The sequence below is a fragment of the Colius striatus genome, chromosome 9 (genome assembly GCF_028858725.1).
Source record: "Colius striatus isolate bColStr4 chromosome 9, bColStr4.1.hap1, whole genome shotgun sequence".
Classification (NCBI taxonomy): Eukaryota; Metazoa; Chordata; class Aves; order Coliiformes; family Coliidae; genus Colius; species Colius striatus.
Genome location: NC_084767.1, coordinates 4,044,359 through 4,064,859, shown reverse-complemented (window position 1 = coordinate 4,064,859; position 20,501 = coordinate 4,044,359). Strand labels below are relative to the sequence as shown.

The following is a 20,501-nucleotide window of genomic DNA, read 5'->3' as shown; positions in this document are numbered from 1 at the left end:
CCCCATGGGTCAGTTAGGGTTGGCTGCTGGGCAGCTGGCTGTGGTGGGTCTGGGTGATGCAGGCTGCCCGGTGTTGCTCAAGGCTCGAGATCTGCTGTTTGTCGCTGGGGAAGGCTGCAGCAATTTCTGCCTTTAGCAGGTGTGAGAGAAGCCTTTCCTGCGAGAGTCTGCGTGGAGAGCATGGAAACACGAACAGAACTAGCAGCGAAAACTGAGTGGGATTTGTGTTTCTGGTGAGGTGTCAGGAAATAGCTTTAAAAATGCACTGCTGAGAGGCTTCCCAGCAAACTTTTAACTATTCCCTCACCTGGGAAGATCGCTGAGATGAATCCATCAGGCGTGACACAGCAGAGAGATGCTCAGGAGCTGCCTCTGCTCTCCTGGCAGCTCCAGGCGTGGGCTCCAGGCAGGGGGGAGAGCGAAGGGCAGCACTTAGGAACCAGCAAATATGAACACAGAAGCACTGGCAGTAGGTTTGACTCAGCTCCCTACGTGGGCTGACATATGTAAATTGCCATATACATTTGTAAATGTTTTGGTATGCCTGAGCAAGCCAGTATCTGGAGTTAATTTTGTTCTTTTGGGAGGCTAGACAGGGAGCCTGGAGGGGAATAAATCCAAATGGACCACATTGTACGAATCTTGGTGGGACTTGTTCAATTGGATGAGACCCGTGTATGGACGTGCCACTTGCAGTTTGAATTGCCTTGACTTGGTTTTCCTTATCTCGCTTGTAAAGCGACTCGGATCAAATTGAACTAAGATCACTCAATCCTTGAAGCAGAGTTGTATGCTGGTATTAAACCCATTTTAAGTTAGACACTTCTCAGGGTTGTGCAATGCAGAATCCCTGCTCTGCAGTATGGTTCAGGGCTTCTTTTTCTCTCTGTGCTGCTGTATTTTTTAACGTCAGCACTCTGTTACTCACTGTGCTGTTTCATGAGACGTGATGCCCTAAGGGAAGGTAAGGGTCACTTCTCCATCACTAACGTCTTGCCACTTTTTGGAGCAGAATGCAGCCTCACCACTTGATGCACCAGGAGATGAAAAATAACTTTTCCATCTGAAATTGCAAGGAGGATGGTAGAGGGCAGAATGCAGTTCTGCATCACAGCCACGGTGCTTACCAGCTCTGGCAAAAACTGGAGGGATCTTTAATGGCAACGAGTGGTCCCCCACCAGCATAAGCTATTCCTCGGCTGTAGCCTGACTGCAGGCTGGTCTGAGATTACATCCCACCAAACTGTCCCATCTTTGCTGGCATGATGCACCTTCCCATTGGTGTTTGATGGCAATCCATGGTGGGGTTATAAAGAGCTGCTGCACCCGAAGGCAAAGAAGTGCTACAGGTCCTAGATCGCTGCGAATCACATTTAGGCTTGAGAAGCCCATCTCATCCAAAGGCTTCAACTGGACTAGTTATTTTTAAACTCCACAGAAGGAGTGTTAAAAATGTGCTTTTTCATGCAAGCAGCCTTAAAAAAAACCCTGTGCTTTATGTTCTGAGGTGCTTTCTCATAATTCCCCCATCCCCTTGCTGCCTACACCCCGACACTGTATGAAAATGCCTTTGGAGACAACACAAAGTGCTGCTTCTGCAGCTTGCTTTTTGGAAATCTGGGGATTTTGCTCTTCTCCTTTGCTGAAACTCCAGTTAACCATTTAAGATTTTGATATCTGGCCATTGCTGGGATGGTGGCAGAGTGATTCCAGAGACAATTACAGCTACTCTACGTGCCTGTAACATCTCTGCATGGAGCCATTGGCTGGCACTTATTGATCAGTTATTAATAGCTGATGTCCTCTCGTTTTAAGGTAAAATCTTGAAGGAGTAACTCTTGCTATTTACACGAACCGACTGGGTCTTTTATACATGCAGGACAAGTCTTGATCAGCTATTATGGCTTTTAGAAAGCACTGATATTTTAGATTTAACAGGTCTGGCTGAAATCCCGTGTTTAGGGCTTTGGTCCTGTGCTGGGGTCTGATGACACCTTGCCTGCAGGCAGGGTCTGTGATCAGCCAAGATCCCTTTCCTGGCCCTTATGGGATGCTGAGCTGCACCAATAGCTAACCTTGCTGAGCTCAGCATGCCCACCTCCCAAAGGGATTTTGTAATCCAAGGGCAGTGAGAAGAAACACATGAGCACCTGCATCCTCATCCGTTCCTAACCTGAACATAGACTAATCTAAAGCAGATGAAGTGGCTCCAACATGCTGCAGTGAACCCAATCCATGGCTCCTGCTAAGGCAGCAACCTCCTGAAGCAAGCAGGGGCTTTGTCTGAGCCAGAGAAGGGCACGAGCTTCTGCTCCTCGTGTTTTTCATTCTCTCTCCTTTGTTCTGCATCCACCCTTCTGCCCTGAAGCTGAGCTGCCAAGTCCCAGCTAAGCAGCCAACAAGGTCTCCCTCCCCCAGGGGAATGACACTCCGGTGAGGTCTCTGCCCCTGCACTGGCTCTCCCCAACATCCAGAGAGGAAGGGCTGGCTCTGTGCCCGTCTGCCCCAGCCAGGGCCCTTCTGCTTGGCACAGGGAATGGGCTCTGAGGGGACGAGCAGACAGATCACCTCTGCCCTCCTCGGCTGAAGCTGCTGGCCCAGCTTCAGAGGGCTTTTCTTGCCCCTTATCGCAGCAGCTGAAATTCCAGCTAAACAAAACCCAGCCACGGACTTATTCAAAACATTTATTAGTGTTTAAGGAAAAATAATAGTGTGAAAGGTACAGAGCTTTGTCTAAAGCCATATGCATTTTCTTTTTTTACAAGCTTATTTGGCTGCAAATTCTACATGAGATAAAACTAGTACGTTTTTCTCCCAGAGACTTGGAATTAAGGACAGTTTGTATCTCTTTTCCTCTTCTCATTTTAGTTCAGTACTTTAAGTTAGGGACAGCACTTTCCAGGGTTTACTGCTATCTTTATTCCAGTAGGCATTTTGCTTCTCCCAGTATTTTCATTCCAGAACAAGGCTCATTCCAGATGCAAAGCATAAAGGGAAACATTCATACCTTGGGCTTTTAAGCTAAGCCTCCTTCATGAACAGCACGTTCATAAGGAATGGTAATTAAAGCATCATACAGTATCTAAATGGACCTTTTTTATAAAGAATTAAGGCTATGTAGATGTCACAATAAAATAATCTCAGGTAAAACGCACCCTATTTGTTAGATATGAAAGAAGGTTTAACAATAAATAAATGATTTAAGCTGTCAATAACATTATGGAACTGTATAAAACTATATTTACGTAGATTTAAACATAAAAAACCCCCCCATACTAGTGGCATGAATATATACAACACAGGTCATGACATATGTTTAAATTATCATAGCCAGCAGTGTTCTTTTTTCTTTTTTAAATGGAGACACTATAATAAATAGAAATGTTAAATATTTACAATAATAGCATATGTGGAATCAGTAGATGAACACATAAAATCTTCACACACAGAGGAAAAAAAAGTTATGCCTTATACAAAAATTCCCTCCCACCCACAGCTTACCCTCCCCCCCAAATTTTCATCCACTAAACAAGGGGAATATACAATTTCCCCCCCCCAGAACAAATGAATACAAACAAAACTGTATGCATGCTGAGGTGGTACGTTGACTGGAGACATTCGAGGATGTAGATCTGTCTGTTTGGTTCCCATTGACGAATCAGACCTCTAACGAGTGAGGGATCTTGTTTTAGTTCAATGCAAGAACATTACCTTGGCAGCGAGTTGTTGCTTCTGTTTTGTGTTTGTTTTGGTTTTACTAAAATGCTTGGATTGTCTTTTTTTTTTCCTTTTTGGTTTGAGCTTGTTCTTCATGGTGACTGTATGTCACCAAGGGGGGAGAGGATGCTCACGGGGAAACCCATGGAGGCACACTAGAAACCAGCAGCCACGTAGGTTTGGGAGCAGAGGAGCTGGCTGCTGTCAGAAGCAGGCCTGGCCCCACTTCTTCCCAATTAAAACATATAGTCACAGCACTCAGCTAAAACCAGGCAGGATCAAGGTCATGTCCTTAAGCAAAGGCCTGGTGCTCACATAGAGACACACCTTTTCAACTTAACGGTCCTCTCTCGCTTCCTACATGGCTTCTATTAAAAGCAATGCCTCTAAAATTCTGCAGGTGGGTACATGCATTAAACCCTGCATACAGCTATTAGGAGCTGCGTTCACTTAGCAGAAACTGAGTTGGAGCTTGTAGCCAAATTCCAACACCCTCTACTGTTTATGCAGCTCCTTCCCACCATGCGACAAGACGTACGTTAGTTCACCGGGTACGTTCTGTCTCTACTGAACTGCCTTCCGGCCCCCACAGCTTTCCTCCCAAACTTTCTAAATGAGAAGGCTCCAATCCCTGGTGTGATTCCCACTTTCTAAGAAAACTTGCTTGCTTTTTTTTTCCTGTCTAAGAAAACTCACCAAGAGCTCACCCTTTTGTCCCCTGTGGATGCTGTAACCTCCATTTCCAGCACAATGTCTGGGGATATAGGATTGCAGAGCTGCAACCTGAGCATTGCAATTGCATAGGGGGTAGGAGAGATGTGCCCAAACACCTCATTCACACTGAAAACCCGCTTTGAGACAATAAGCTCTTGACACTCTTCATCTTTAGTAACTCATTCTGCAGAGATTGGTGGTCACTATCTGCGTGACAGTTCAAAACAAAATGCAAGTCAACCCCCTCTCCTTATCTTTGGCATTTGGATAAACCACAGCTGATAGGCAGGTTAGGGTGGGGCTCAACATCCCAGCAGACTGCACCATGCTCCTGCTAAGGAGAGACAGATCTCTGATGGGCCTTCAACACAGCCCTGCAGAAGAGCTAAATGTATGGGGTCCTTCGCTGTCTGAGCCTACACCCATCCTTTAACCTTGGTCTGCCCCTAGAGGAAGAGGACCTGTATCACTGAGTGGGCAGGTGCCAGCAGAGAATATGCACAGGGGTTTTAGAGGTGCGCGAGCATACTCTTGGAGGTACTCCATACCATGCAAGTCTTAACAGTCACATTGCCATGTCTGGAAGCTGACTACTTGCCTTATATGCTAAAGTGACTGGATTAGCAAGTGTCAAGTTATGCAGTGGTTAAAAAACAAACAGGGGGCACTTAAACTAGGCAGCATCACCCGGATGGGACCAACGGCTCAGAAGTTAGGTAAGAGAAAGTGGTGGAGCTCCAGACCCCATGGTTCCTGTGCCAGTGACTGGGGTAGCTATTTCATTAAAGAGTGTCACATAGAGAGCCTTGAGCTCTTGCATTCTCAGCCACAGGCAGAAACCATATCCCCCTGGAATTCAGCCATCTGCTGCAAGGCTGTGCCCCAAACCTCCGGAGGTGCTAAGCCACAAGCAGCCAGATGCAATCTGTCAGAGCCCTCTTGGAACCTTCTCCCCAGCCAAGGGGACCAAGAAAAAAACAAAAATCCCAACCAAACAAACACCCAAAACAACCCAACAACCCCCAAACAAGATCCTAAATTTCATCTGATGTCCACTCTATAAAACAGGGGAAAAGAATTTAGTCAGAAACATTTTGCCACGTTTGGTGGCTGCGCAAGTGTCGAGTTTGCTGGATCAATAACCCATTGCCACTGCTCTCCCTTTGCTACTATATACACTGTTGCTGAGGTCCATATATATCTTGCAATGCCCTGTGCTTGACCTCTGAATGGGAAATGCTTTGGAATGTCCATAGACGGGAAGATGGGACTCAACGGAGGTGGCTTCCAGTGGAGGGAGGGGGAGGATGGAGGGAACGGGGGAGCTGGTGCCTCTTTTCACCTCCGGATGTCAGAGAAGTCGGACAGTTCATCTGCCCGGTCCATGATCCCATGTGCCCCTTTGGGACCGTGGCCTCCAGCTTTGCCCCGGCCGTGGGCACTCAGCTGGCCCTTAGTACCTCTTTCTGCCTTGGACGCTCGCGAGCTCTCCCTGTGGTCGGGGTCGGAGTGGGCCAGCACGTCCCCGCGGCCTGCAGCGGCCTTGCTGCCTTCACCCGCCTTCTTCTCGGGGCCCAGGAGAGCTTCACCGTGCACAGCCGAGGTGCAGAAGCTCAGGATGGAGCAGAGGCTTCCCCAGTTCTGTTCACACTGGGCCTGAACGCTTCTTGTTATTGCCTTTTTCACCTCCTCGCCGCAAGTGAGCAGGATATTCACCAGGTCAACATATGGCCTAGGGGTGAAGGAGACAGGGAGAGGATAGTTAAAAACTGCTGAAGCGTTATCTATGGGTGAACAAGTGTGATGGCCTCTCTGCCTTACCCTCCCTGGCATACAGCACCATGCCATGTATTACATTCTATTTGGCCATATTGTGTTAAGAAAGACACACAATGGCATCCTGTCAAACAGAGCTTCACTTAAACACTGGACCTGCCCGATTGTGCCAGAGACTATCTGGGAGAACTGAAATGACCATGAGAGGAATATGAGCTCTACACACTGGACAAATGGAGCTCTCAAATGGAAGAACTGCTGTCTCACACCTCATACCTCTATCTCTTTCCACACCCCTTCACCTTAAGTCAGGACACACGAGGAAAGAAACCTGTTCATGCTGAGTGCCATCAACTTCATCAAACAGCTTGCTATTTCCAGGTGGCACAGAGCATACACCAATCACTACTCTGCATTTCCTCACCTCTGCAAAGATCAGACACTCAGCTAGAGGCTCTCTGGCTTTTCTCATCGCCTTTTCACTGTGTGTTGCTCTCCCCATGACAAGCAAGAACCTATCTAGACTCAGGAGCACACTGCAGAGAGCTCAGACACGTGTGAATCTACTTTGTTTGCCCTGTTTCTCCTCACACCAAGTTTATTTTCTTCATTTCCTTACAGCTTTCACTATGTACCTTTTCCCAGACAAACAAGGACTCCAAACAAGCTGTGGCACAACACTTTTTCTGCTTCTCACCCATCCCTCTGTGCCCCTACAGCACAATGCACCCTGAGTGCAGCTGCTTTGGCTTCCTCAGCCACGGGTCATCGAGTGCAGCAATTTGAAAATAGTTGTGGTCACAAGCTTTGTGGGTCAATATTGATGTTGTCTATTGACACAACAGCTCAGCTGCAAGCGGCGGGGGGGAGGTCCAGAAGGGCGTGCTTAAAAGCCTTCCACGTTAGGAACCACCCACACTTTCAAGTGGAGAACTGCCTGGAGTCAGCAGTCGTGGTTGTATGGGGTGGTGGGGGTGCACCTTCTGGGCACACTGTCCACTAGCTGTGGTGGCTTTGGACAGTCTAAACCTCCTCCCATGAACTAAGTCAGAAGAGACGAGGCAAACCAACAGATTATGATCAGTGTCTGACACTACTCTGATTTTACTTTGCCCCACTGCTTAAGCTCATTTTGAATGACTAATCTTGGAGAGCCACCTATTCCCCAATCTCAAAATACATCCCACATTTGGATTGTTTCTGCCATTAAAAATAAAAAAGCCCTTTGGAATGCAGCAGTGACCGATCTGCCAGGGCCTGTCACCACTTCACCGTCACAAATTGGCCTGAGCCCCACCTCACTGCAGCTGACTCAGGAGGAGACTTCGCCGCCCTCATCGCCTTCCACAACACTCATCGGGAGAAAACAGAATAAAACAGTCAGAGAACAAGTCTGAGAGCTGCCACTGGCTTCTCTGCTCTTAGGTTTTGTTTTAAACATGAAATAGAAGATGAGAGAGGACTGAGCACATCGCATTCAAAGTGATCCGGCAGAAAGAAGAAACGAGAGAGCAGAGAACTATCAGTTGTTGAAATGGGGCATAACCTTTACAAAAATCTTTGTAAGGAAAAAGTTGCTGGTATGACTAAAAAGTGGTTCAGCTGCCAAATATTTCAGGTATTCAGAGTCTGCCAGAGCCCTGCGGATTAATACTGGCCCATTTCTCCTTCCCTGTTTTACTTTCTGCAGTGCAGCTGGCCTGCCCGTGGTACCTGAACTGAGCACAAGGCTGCAAGTCAGCAGATGTGACTTTATTTCCAGCTCTGCCACACTTGCCTATTGATCTTGAACAAGTTCCTTACTTCAAAAGCTTCAGAGATGGCCTCTAAATTTAGGGGAGGGGAGGAGGCTGGCTGGCTTCTATTTGGGGAGTCCTGCATAGGAAAGCTAAGCTTCGACTCGGTGAGATGCTGAAGCGTAGGAAGCTCTAATGAGATCGTGCAAATTATAGGTGTTCAGCTGAATGATCCGTCTCTTCTCAAACTGGGAACCCCCCATTTAAGCTCTCCAGAAATAAGCAGCTGCCTCTGAGCATTCCTGCTTTAGCCTATTTGTAAATCAAGGATAACTTCTCTTTAGACAGAGCTTTCATCGTTTTTCTCCACTCTAAAGGATGAGGGGAGGGTTAATTAGGACCAAGTACCTAATTTAGAGCCTACTAACAAAGTCTGAGAGAAGTGCTGCTGTGCAGGACACAGCCCTGCTTCCCGAGGCAGCAGGATGCTGCCCTTAACCCTGGGCACAGCCAGTGGTCTTGGCCTTGCCAAGACCTGTCACCAGCTCTGTTTGATTCCAGCCTCAGGAATGCCCAAAGGGCCTTGCTTCCAGGCCACGTTCAGCTCATAGAAGCCACAGCAAACGATACTGCATTTGAGAGTAAACTGGCATCAAAGCATCTCTCTGCAACTGCAGCCTAAGTATCAGGGGGGTGATTTTCAACAGAAAATACGGGAAATCATGGTACAGCTCTTTTGGAGACCAATGAAAATGCAAGGCTAAGAGTCCAGAAAAAAAACCAAACAGAAAAGGCAAGCAAGAAATCAGCCCACCAAACAAAAATCCTCCAAACCCAAACAGGATCCATCCCAACTGCTGGGATTTGGTGTTTCTGCGCTAGTATTCAATAGGACTAAGAAAGCATAGAGGTGTGGTAAGAAGATGCTCTTAGGTTAAACCTACTGCCAGGCTGTGGCTCAGCCTTCTTGTTTGAGAACGCGATGTTCACCTGCAAGAAAAACAGCCTCTGATTTTTGCATCTGTGCACAAAGAGTTGGTACAAGCAGCTTGTGCCTGGTTTGTTGCTGTCACGTAGCAGCTTTGATCAATTCCAAATAGGATTCATGCCTGCCATTCCTTGGAGGGCAGCTGTGTTCCGAGTCTGAGGGATGAGCTCCTCAAAGTCTGACTTGTGCCTTCACTTCGTACACCTCCATGTTTTATTAAAAAGCATCTGAGATTAATAAGGAGTAAGATGAATGGGAGATTACCTGGGGGACTGCAGCTCTTTCAAGGACAATTAACTACAAGACATTTAAAAGTATGTATTTAAAGAAGAAATTGTCATCTTACTGACAACTTTGCATAGACCTTCTTTCCCCTTCTCCTCCAGCTGTCATCTTTAACGGATACTGGGGTCAGGAATGTTGCCTTTGAGCTCAGAAAGTGCAGAGACATTGAGAGATGCCTCTGGAAACAAAGACCAACACTGTATTTGCTAAAGGACCAAAGAGACAGGGAGATCCAACTTCAATCCATTCTATCTCATTCACAGTCACATCTAGCCCTTTGTAAATAATCCAGTTTAAGGGCCCCTGCGAAGAAAGCATTAGCTCAGCCTAGGACATGGGAAAACAAGACATGCTTAAGACCAGAAGGAGGTGGAACAGCTCTTGGGCAGCTGCACAGCCCATTGGCACCATCATGCTCCTGGAAGGAGCTCCCACACCCCTGACTACACTGGCATGGAGGCACTTACTCATGCTGCAGCAGGTCTTTGAAGTGAATCATCTCCACAATGACCTGGACGTTCTCCTTGGCAGCGGAGCAGAGGTCATGCTTCAGGTAGCACTCCCGCTGTAACTGGAACACCATCTCTTTAATGGCAGGGCACTTACGGCTGATGCAGCTGAATTTATGCCTCAAGGCATGAGCCTTACACTTCAGAGCGTCTTTAATGAAGGATTTTCCCTGAGAAGAAACGAAACGGAGCAGGTCTGTATTTTTGTCCATTAAGCACAGCAGCTGATTTATGCCCAGCTAGCTGCTCCTCTGGGGGACAATGTCAAGGGTTATTACATTGCTAAGGGTATCACTTAATGTTCCTCCCTCCCCCACTTTGTTTCTCTGCTGTTAAAGACCAGTCCATGTTACCCAGCTTTCCTATCCCACTGGAGCTGAACACACAGAGCTTCCTCACTGGTATTTTGAGGTTTCCTCTGTCTTAACCACTGAATGCCCAACAAGGGAAAGGGCAAAAGTAAACACCTTGAAGTAAATCAGTGCTCAAGTTACTGGCTTCATTCGCTTCTGGAGTGGCAGCACAGCAGATTCACACAAAGAAGGAGACACCCTGCCATGGCCAAGGTCTCCAGGACCACAAGCAGATACCCAACTCAGTAACTTCAAGTTAGGGGCTCTTTGTTTTTAGTTTTAAAATGAGTTTGCAAACTTGCAGACATGTAAGCACCACCTATCTGCACCTACCCCATTCCACAGCTGTCAGTATTTTCTCTACTACCCATTCCTCAGAGAGGGACTAGCAATAGTCCTACAGTGTCTTGATGTGTGTTTGCTGCAGAAAGTTGAGTGAGATTAAGAAAAAAAATTAAAATCAGGAAAGTAAAAGCATAAGCTGCAGGAAAGCTGCTTCAGCAGCATCTCTAACCAGTTTGTGACTCCTTCATTCAGTTACTTCAGTGGGCATCAAAACCACCCCTTCCTTTTGCCTTTGCTATCTGGCACTGTGGTTGCCCTACATGGTATGTGACAGTTCTGCTCAGACTCCCTTTGCTGAGCAAGAGGAGTGTGGAAGCCTCTGCACTGCCTCCATCTCTTACATTAGCTTCAGATGGGTTTTTTTTTTTTTACACAAATGCTTCATGAAGACCAAATTCTTGTCATCCTTTATCCAGAGAGTACACTGGCACAGCTCCACTGACATTAACGAAGGTTCACCCAGACTTGCAAGCAGATGTTATCCCCAAACTGTTTCAAGCCAGAAATGTTTCTTGCTGATCAAAGAACTGCTTCAGCCATCATCTGTTTCTACTCCTCGTACCAAAGGCACTTCCTTGCCCTTCCCTTCAGTAGCAAACACCCACAGCACAGCAGGCAAATAGGGATAAAAAGGAAAATTCTTATATAAACCAAACCTGGCATCGATTCTCAGGTTTCAGGGAGGGAAGGATAGTAGAAAGTAGAGAACAGAAAATGGCCAATGTCAGTCTTGTCATTTAAAGCAGCCTGAAATGACTGTAGGTCATCCAGAGGCGAGCCATGAAAAGCCATGTCATAGCAGAGGCTGAAGTCACCTCAATATTAAGTAAAGCTCCAGGGGTTTATCACTTCTGCACCACTCAGATGTGAAACAGGCTGTATTTGATCAGCAACATCAGGGAATCCCAGGGAACAGAAGTCAATGGCTACACTCAACCTTCACTGGCACATTTCCTTCCCAACAGGACTTACTTCTTTGGTTCACTTTGTTCCCTGACAGAATATTGTGCCTAGATGCCCAGAGAAGAAACAACTCCCGTTTTAATGGCTAGTCAGACCCTTCCAGCAACCTTGAACCCAAAGCTCCAGCCCTTCAAAAGTGTTTCTTACTGGGTGGTCCCACCATCCCTTATGCAACAGGCTGAATCCTGAAGGCAGCTCTGCTTTATACCATGCTTTGAACAGTGCCATGTAGCTGGGGCTTTTAGTCAAGTCATACTGTAAACTGCCAAATGCCACTGGCCCGTCACAATGTTCTCTTCCCTTCACAGTGAAACAGGAAAGGAGGTTTACAAGACATAATAACAGGATGTCTCAGTGATGTGTAAATGGTCTGGGGAGAAAATGAAGGAGACAAACTTAATACCACATACCATCAGAGTAATGCATTTTAACATCAGTGCTCGAACCAAGGACTTATTTGAATAGAACAGCTTTGGGAGGCTGCTGGAACCTGGCTGTGTGCAAGTCTTGAGAACCAACTTTAATTACTGCACACTGGGAAATATTTTGATGTGTGTGAATGAACTGAGTGCTCGAGCTGCCATTTCAGAATCAGCTTTGGACAAACACAGTGTAGAAGCTTAAGCCACTTACTGTTTCTGAATACCACGTTCAGCTATATTAGTGTTCTGATTTAGTTATCCTGGGCACAAGAGGAGGAAGTGATCCAGGGAGCTGTAACGAGAGACAGCCTGTCTCCTGGGACAAGTCACACACTGCTGCTCCACTACTGTTCTGGGGTTTCAACCCTGGACCCTTCAACAGAACAATTCATAGTGAAGCTGGTGATGTACAAAAGTAGATTTGCTCCATAATGGTAACCTGGCTTTTATTGCAAAGATGTGTTAAGGAACTAAAGTACAGCCCAGTGGATATTAGAAGCAAGCAGATACATAAGACATTTCCCCATGTTACCTGGGCATCAAATTTCCCAGCGTTGTGCAGGAATGTCATGCAGATCTCGTGTAAGCCTCGGATCTCGCAGGAATTGTTTTCAAAGCATTCAAACACTCCACAGCCCACATCGCCAGCATTAACCAGGCAGTGCTGGATTTCAGCTAAAACAAGCATTGATGACAGTTAATTCCCAGAACTGTGCACAGAAGCTGGTGGGGTGCATGTAGGGTGGGGAAGGGAAAGGGTTATTTTGCTCACACCATCCGTTTGCCAGCAAAACTGCGTGACAACAGTTACTGTACCCACAGCATGCCCACTTTTGGCAGAAATTAGCCAAAACTTGGATGTATTGTGTTGTGAAAGTGATAGCCAAGAAGTAAATGCCAAATCCACTATGCTTACGTCAAGCTATTTCACTTGAGAACTGTCTAATGCTTCTGCATTCCTCAGGAGGAAAGAACAAGCGTGATTTTTTTGCTGGCTGGCTTGTACAAAGACTCCCATCAAAATCAAGCACAAAAAAATGAGAAGCCCGGGAACCATACAGCTAAATTTTCTAATTTCTGGTACTTTGAGCTAGTTTCTTGTGATGTAGCACAGTGATGTTGTTCCAGACTTAGTTTCCCCTGTTCTGATGCCTACAAAGTTAGTGGCAAAAGTCTCACTGATGAAATCCTTTGCACCAAGTGTTGCATAAAGCTGCAACTACATCCTCACCTATGCAGGAATGAGTTGAAAAAGTAGATATAAAGTATGCATATTTCTATACGTAGTACATAGAATAATCTACTGGAGCTAGCTATTACATGTGTTTATTCTGCCCTTTCAGATGTTACGTAATAATGAAAAAAAATGCTGTCTAATACTTACTCACCAAAAAAAACCCCCAACCCTAAAATCTAATTCTTAACAAGCCAGCTTCTGGTCCTTTAAAAAGAAAAAAAAAGGATGTAGTAGTACTGCCACAGGGAAGGTGGTTGCTGAAAAAGCCTGGGGATAAAGTTAAACAGGGGCAGCTTTTAGACCAGAACTGAGGATGCTAAGAATTCCTGTACTCTGTGCCCTAGTGGTACCTTTAATTAAAGCTCGCCTTGGGAGCCAGCCTAATCCCCCTCCGAACCGCAGCGTATTTCAGCCATCCCCAGCCTCCTCCTTTGCCATGCGGGCCATTTGCAAATCTTTACAGCAACTTTCGCTCTCCTTTCAACCCGCTGCAAGGCAGAGAGAGGAGCCGCGGATGAGAAACGCGGAGTCTGATGGGGTTCACACGCACGTTCCTCCCTCTGCCCGGCTCAAAAACCAAATCGGTGCCGCCGCTTTCCTTCCCCTTCCCTCCACCTGCCCCAAAGTGCGTCTGGGGGTGGGACACGGGAACGGCGGGGTCGGCTCCAGGGAGCGTCTGAGCCCCACGCGAGAAGCTGCGCAAAGCCGGGCGCGCACCGGGGAGGGTGGAAAATGGAGGTCTTTGTGGAGAGCTACAGAGCGCGGAGCTGGGCTTTTTTGGGGCCGGGAGCTCAGCTGTAGTGCTTGTGTTGGCATCCGGATGCAAACCCTTTGCCGGATCACATGTCCTGGCTCCAGCGTGCTGAGAACTGCACAGTGCCGTGATTCACATGTGGCAGTCCCTAATGGGCATTCGTGCATTCCTGCTCGTGTGTGTTTAAACACGTTTCGCAGCGCTGAGAGTGTTAAAAAAAAGGGGCGAAAAAGGAGAGGTGGGGGGGGAAGGGAAGCGTCTGGATCCCGCGCTCTCTCTTTGCACGGCTGGGAAGCAATCCAGCGAAGTGCACGCCTCAGCTCTCTTTCTAGGCAGATAATACCCGGGGGAGGGAGCGCAGGGGGCGGGAGGGGAGGAGAGAAAACCCCCGGTCCGTTGCATCATTGCACGGCTCCCTATGGAGGAAGGCAAAGCCCCAGTCATTTCCAGCCGCTTCCCCTTCTTCCCTCCCCGTCCGTCCGCTGCCCTCCCCCTCCCTCGTCCCCGACCCGGTTTCAAACGCTGCGCCGAGAAACTTTCTCCTGCTCGGCCGAGCATCCCCGCGGGGCTCCCACCGCCCCCGGCCCCGCTCCGCAGCGACTCAGCGCCCGGCGCGGCTGCGGCGGCTGTTGCAAGGGCAACACGTGCTTGCCGAAGCCGGGCTTTAAAGGTAACGAGGAGCGAGCTCTTACTTCCTCTAACGATTTATGCCTGACAGTCAGACACCGAAATAAAGCGCCTGTCAGAACTCAACGCGGCTACTTGCCCAGAAACAGCGGGGGAAGAGTGGGGGGGGAGGGTGGGGGGGGAGTGGGTTGGGGGAGGCACACTCACACCATCCTCGCATCTCTCCCCCCCGTACCTGTGTTCTGCAGGGACAGTCGCCCCTTCTGTTGCGGGGTCCTGTCCTGCGGCCCCTCCGGCGGGTGAGTGGCCTCAGTGGCCGCGGCCGCCGCTGCCCGGGCGCTGGCGAGCAGCAGGGCCAGTGCCAACAGCTTCCCGCGGAGCTCCGCGCACATGGTCGCGCCTTCCCGCCGCCGCGTCCTCCCCCGCGGGGTGCCGCACCCGGGCCCAGCGCACTCCTCGCCGCGGCCCCGCGAACCGCATGTGCCCGGCACGGCGGCGAGCGCGGACTGGCTGCTACAAGTGCCGGAGGTGCCTCAAATATCCCCGCCGAGCCCCGGTGTCACTCGCATGAGGGAGCCGAGCAGGTGTCGCTCCGCGCCGTGGCCAATGGCAGCCGCCGCCCCGCTCCGCCCGCCCGCCGGGGGCCGGCCCTGCCCGGCCCGGCCCGGCCCTGCCCCGCCGGCAGGTTGCAGCCTCCCGCCTCGCCCGGTCCTCCCCCCTGCTCCCGCTCCGTGCCGTGCCGCGGGGGATGGGCGTGCGGGGGGCAGCGGGCAGCCGCTGCCTCGCCCCGCAAGTATTGCCTCCCCCCGGCGGTACGGGCGCAGAGGGGAGGAGGGGATGTGCAGAGGGTAATAAAAAAAAGGTAAAGAAGCGGGATTTTGACAAGCGGCCGCTCGGAGGGCCGGAGGGAGGGAGGCAGCAGCGAGCCACCGGCCAGTCCCCCCCAGCCGCGGCCGGGAAGGCAACTTCGGGCAGCTCCAGACGCCGCCGCTGCCCTTGCGCGGGGAGCAGCGGGAGTGCGGTGCCTGGAGCCGGCCGTCCTGCGGCACTGACGGCTCATTGCAAGACTTGATTTAAAAGGAAAGAAATTCCTCTTCGAAGCATCTCTTACACTGACTTTCTTGGAAATCCTCCAGTCTTTCCCCCCCCCCCCCTCCGCGCTGGTATGTTGTACCCTGCGAGCTCCGAGGGAATCGGGGCCAAATCCATCACTGAGGTGGGGGCGGGGTGGGAAGACGGACAGGGTACCCGAATGCAGACCCAGCCGGGTGAGCAGGGACGGGGGCTGCTTTCCTTGGTACCCCCCTTCCCCTTTCAGCCACCGGGAGGAGAGCATCACCCGTGCAAGCTTCCCCCAGAGCAACCCACAGGCAGCCCTGGCTGCTCCCTTTTGTCCAGTAGCTGAAGCGGGGAAGGGGGGGGATGGCGCAGGAAAATCTCTAGCAGGTGATGAGAAGTGCCGCGCTCGCTGGGGAGGGGGCGTGCGTGTCTCCCCTTGCCCTGCCGTAATGCACATCAGATGTTTCATCAGACCCTGCCGGCCCCGCGCAGCCCCCGCCTCCTCCGGCAGCCCCCCGAGGCCGTGCCGGGGGCGGGGGTCCCGCCGGGGTGGGACACACACACACACACACGCAGCCAGGAATGTCTCCAGCTGCTGCAACCGCCCGCTTCCTCACAGCTGTCAAAATGCACTTGAGGAAATCCACTCACACCTCCCCGAGCAAGGGTCTCCTCGGCGGGACGTGACACCGCGCCGCAGGACCATGGCTCCACGGCTACGCACCAGCCGGCACGTTTTGACACCCCCCCCCGTACAGCCCCCGAGACATCCCCATCCCCCGCCGCCCCCACCACCCCCGTGCGCCTGGGCCTCCCCTGGTTTTGTCCCAGGCCGGGAGGTTTGTTTGCTGGGTCTGAGCGGTGCAAAGTTTGTTTATCGTTCTTTAGGGTTTGACTTCGAAACAGCTTGTTAAGATTGAAATTCTTAACGGTGCTGCCAAGCTCCCGTGGAAATTCCCTTTTATCAACACGCTGCTACCTTGTAAACTGCAACTTGCAGCTCTCCTCCGAGGAGCCCGCCGTGCCAGCGCGGATGGCAGCAAAGCCCCCGTGCCCCTGGGATGGGCTCTGCCCTTTTTGAGCGCAGGGCTATTAAAGGAATAGGTTTTTCTTCTTCATTTTTACCTCACCCGGAGTGCCTGCTGGCCCTTCTTTTGTCCTTGTTCTCTTACTATTTATACTGCTGAAGAGTTTTGCTCTTTAATTGCCTTTGCTAGGTCTAACTAGCTTGACTTTTAAACAATTCTCATCTCCAGTTTTCAAAGACTTGAGTGAACTCAGGAGCAGCACAGAGGGAAGTATGGGCAGGAGAATTTAAGGGATAGCAGTTTTTATCTGTTGGAGGAGGTAACAACCAACGTCCTGTTCCTAACCAGCAAGTTTGTGCTATACCTATATATATTTGTGTGTGTGTGTGCCTCACAGATCATGCTTTCCTCTAATGCCTTTTTCTTGCTGCTTTAGGTCCGATGCCTTCCTGCAGCCATTCCTCATCAATCTTTCTGCCTCTTTTTAAAGTTACAGTTTTCAGGTGGGTTTTGCCTTTTTGACTTAAAGAAATTTACATATACCCTCCACGCACCAGACCCCACGTTCCTCCCTCGCATTGACTTCTATAGTCAGTCCCCATCATTTCTCAGAGTGTGTCCTTTCCATCACGCAGCCTTGGCTGCCCTAGTGCAGCTCATCCTCCCTTTCAAGCCCATTCTGTATTAATCGCTCTATACAAGGTTATTTTCAGATCTTTTCCTTACCAAAACCGTGTCTAAAATAGCACCCCCTCGTGTCACTCTTTGGTGGAGAAATCTGCCGGCTGTCAGCACGTTGAGTATATCCCATCTCTATCCTGCTCAGTAGACATTGCCGGGTGACGGGTGCCACCTAGGAATGTGGGATTTTTCCCCGGCTTTTCTCTCTCGAGGTCACTCCTCAGGGTGCTTTCTGGGATTAGAGGATCTGGTCCCACTCAGCCCTTCCTTAGCAAGGCAAGAGGCTGTGCCTGCATTTTTAAAGGTGAGCGCTGTCAGGAAAAATGCAGATGATACACAAGTCATGCTCTAGCAAATTTGGCATCTTTTGGAGCGTGGTGTAACTCGCTCCCTGGCAGCACGATCAGCTGCCAGTTCGAGTGCCAGGTAATTTTATAGAATAGTTACCAATGCCAGTGATTAAGAGGCTGGTTTCCAGGAGACTTGGGATGCCTGAATCCTGAGGCACTGAGCCTGCAGCTTTGCTCCAGCAGCAGCAGGGAGCTTACGTGGAGGACGCAGGTGCCTCGTTGCAGTGTCCAGTTGTGAGGCATTTGATGACATGTTTGAGGAGAAACTCTTCAGATGGGGTCACAACTACTTCCAGCAGTTTTGAATGACTGCTTAGGAATACACTTTTGAGTTCCCTTTAGCCAACATGCGTAGGTTTTGCTTTTTAAGAGTGTGTCATAATTTGATTCAAACTTTATGTGATCAAGCAGTAGCACCAGCATTTTGCAATTACCTTTAAATGGGAAGAATTTAATTGTTTGGGGTTTTTAGGGAGATGAGCTACTCTCATGATTATTAACAGGGCTGTGTTCCTGCAAGGCTGTTGAAGGCAGGTGAAGGCTGAGGAATGCTGTGCGAGAAGCTCCAGCACACAGGGAGAGAGCGAGCACACCCAGTTCTGAAGGACGGTGAGGCTGATGACTTCAAAAGGGAAGAGGATGCTGTGAGGAAGGTGTGTCGAGCTCTGGATTCTGAGGTTTTTTTATCTGTGACTAAACACATTTCACAGTAGAGTTAGAGTAAGCTGTGCTGTGCAGCCCCAGCAGCGCACTGGGATTTCATCAGACTTGAGAAAATAAGCAAGACAGGGGAATTTATTGTTGCCTCTTCTCCTGGGTAATTTCCCCACCTCAGGGCTTAGTGCAAGGTGCTGACTTGCAAATGACACATCATTACTAAGCCAGCCCAGAGCTGCAAAGCGTTGCTGGGAAAGTGGTCGGGAGAGTGGAGGAAGCTGCCTCTTGGACTTGGTTCCTCCTGGTGTGGGACCTGCTCTGGGAATGTGTTGATTTAATTCCCACAAGCTGGTTCTTGGATGGTGCGAATAAAGCTGCTGACAGTGACTGAAATGGGATTTGACACTGGAGAACCTGTTAGTAAATCTAGGTCTGTTGGGAAGCTTCAGAGGGTTGTATTTTAAGCCACTTTTCCCTCATCATCATCAATTTGGTATTTTGAATCTCTGGCAACGGTAGTTTTTATGATGAACGGGCAGAAGTTGCTAATAAAGCCACAGAGAAGGAAATGTGAGAAAAGTCAGAGCTAATTGCGTTAAAAATTCTACAGCCACGTTTTCCTGTGTTGCTTGTACAAAACCTGGGTATTTGAGAAATGGTCTCAGTGAGTTATGCACCAGGTTTAAAGATGGTCTGGCTTCTTTGATAGAATATGAACTATGTGAAAGATTTATAAGCGTCAGAAATGCTGCCATGCTTTTTAGCATTTAGAGCAGCAGGAAACCACTCTGTGATATTTTTAAAACAGGTATTTACTCAAGTAATTGGTTACTTTTTATGTGGAATAAGAAAACCTGGTGCAGCTATATTGGACTTGACATAAAAGAGAGGTACGTAATTTGTGAGCAAACCGGGGTGGAATGTACACATTGTACCTGGGGAGGTATTTCGAGAAAGACAACTCCTTGAGACCAAAAGCCAAAACAACAGACACGCTGGGTTGCATGCCAGAATTGTTTATTCCTCAGTTAATCAGCTGTGTAATGAGTGTCCAGAAACAATCCTTTCTGCCCAGGTAGTTGAAGTTTCAAACTTTATAAGCTTTGCGGCCATCATAAAACGGATTACATGGAAATTGGACGAAAACCACATGTTTCTGAGAACATTTTGGTTCAAATGAAAGAAAAAAAAGAGAACCTCAGAAGAAGTGGCAATGTGGGTGCCAACAATTTGCTACAGAATATCTGAACCAGATGCTCTTAAACTATAATTCCAAGCAATTTGCCAGAATTATGTATTTACTTTATTCTTTAAGTCAAACTAAAGATAGGCATGGTTTTTATTACTTGTGGATATAAACAAAAATGCGATGTGATTACAACTAATATAAGGCAGATAATGCTGAACAGTCATGATTTCTTTGACTGCCGCACTAGCTAGAGAAAAATGGAAGCTCTGTTGGTAATTATGTGCGAAAAGGATTGTCAAAATGCGGCTGTTCAGAATTGAGACATATTAGACTGCAGTCTGCTTAGTCACCAGATAACAGCATTGGCCAAAAGCATCTATTTTGCCCCTTTTTGTTTCCACAGTAGTACATTTCTTTTCCCCCCCGAGAGAATGAGGAAGACATCTGCACGACACGCTGAATTACGTGCTTAACTGAAATAATGCATGGAAGGAATACACGTTAGGAGATACTTTGTAGGCAATCTCTGCCTTGCCAGTTCTCATCCAGATGAGCTGCTGTATCTGATGGTTGAAAAGACAGACATTGACGTCAAAATTGCCATCTTGAAAGGACAGAGTGAGTTTTAGCAGGAGTTTTTATGACACTACATGTCATTCAGGTTATAAAGGGTTCTAGCTGGCACTCCCACAAGCTGAAACAATCTTTACCTATTGTCAAGAGGCTCTCAGAAAACCTCAAATAATTTCCTTGAGTGAAGTGGCTACCTCAGTCAGCTGCAGCTTGACGCAGAGAAGTGCTGAACATCCTGTAACACCCGTATTCCCAGGTCGGCCTCCAAATCAGCAGGTAGAAAAATACATCAGAAACTAGATAAAAGAGTTTTGAGAAGGAGCTTTGATTCAGAGAATTGCTCAGCGAAGCCACCAAAACCGAATCCCCCTGCGTGCTGTAAAGAAAAGAAGAATCTGCAAAAGATTTGCAGTGGAGTCTCTGGTTTCATCCAGACAAAGGCCTGCTGGGACACAGCAAGCTTCTCTCCCAGCCGAGGGCTGTGGTGTAAGATCCTGCTTGGAGGAACATGGAAACCCCTCACGGCCCTTCTGTAGAA

At 48.8% G+C, this 20,501-nt stretch overlaps 1 protein-coding gene across 1 annotated transcript; it reads right to left on the bottom strand.

Annotated features, from left to right (window-relative positions):
- Positions 1-3,527: 3,527 nt before the first annotated feature.
- On the bottom strand, positions 3,528-14,999 carry STC2 (stanniocalcin 2). The gene is made up of 4 exons (XM_062002970.1): positions 14,662-14,999; positions 12,341-12,483; positions 9,684-9,895; positions 3,528-6,163 (listed from the first exon to the last, which is right to left on the bottom strand). Exons 1-4 carry the CDS (start codon positions 14,816-14,818, stop codon positions 5,770-5,772), a joined length of 906 nt encoding a protein of 301 aa, XP_061858954.1. The 5' UTR covers positions 14,819-14,999; the 3' UTR covers positions 3,528-5,769.
- Between the last annotated feature and the right edge of the window lie 5,502 nt (positions 15,000-20,501).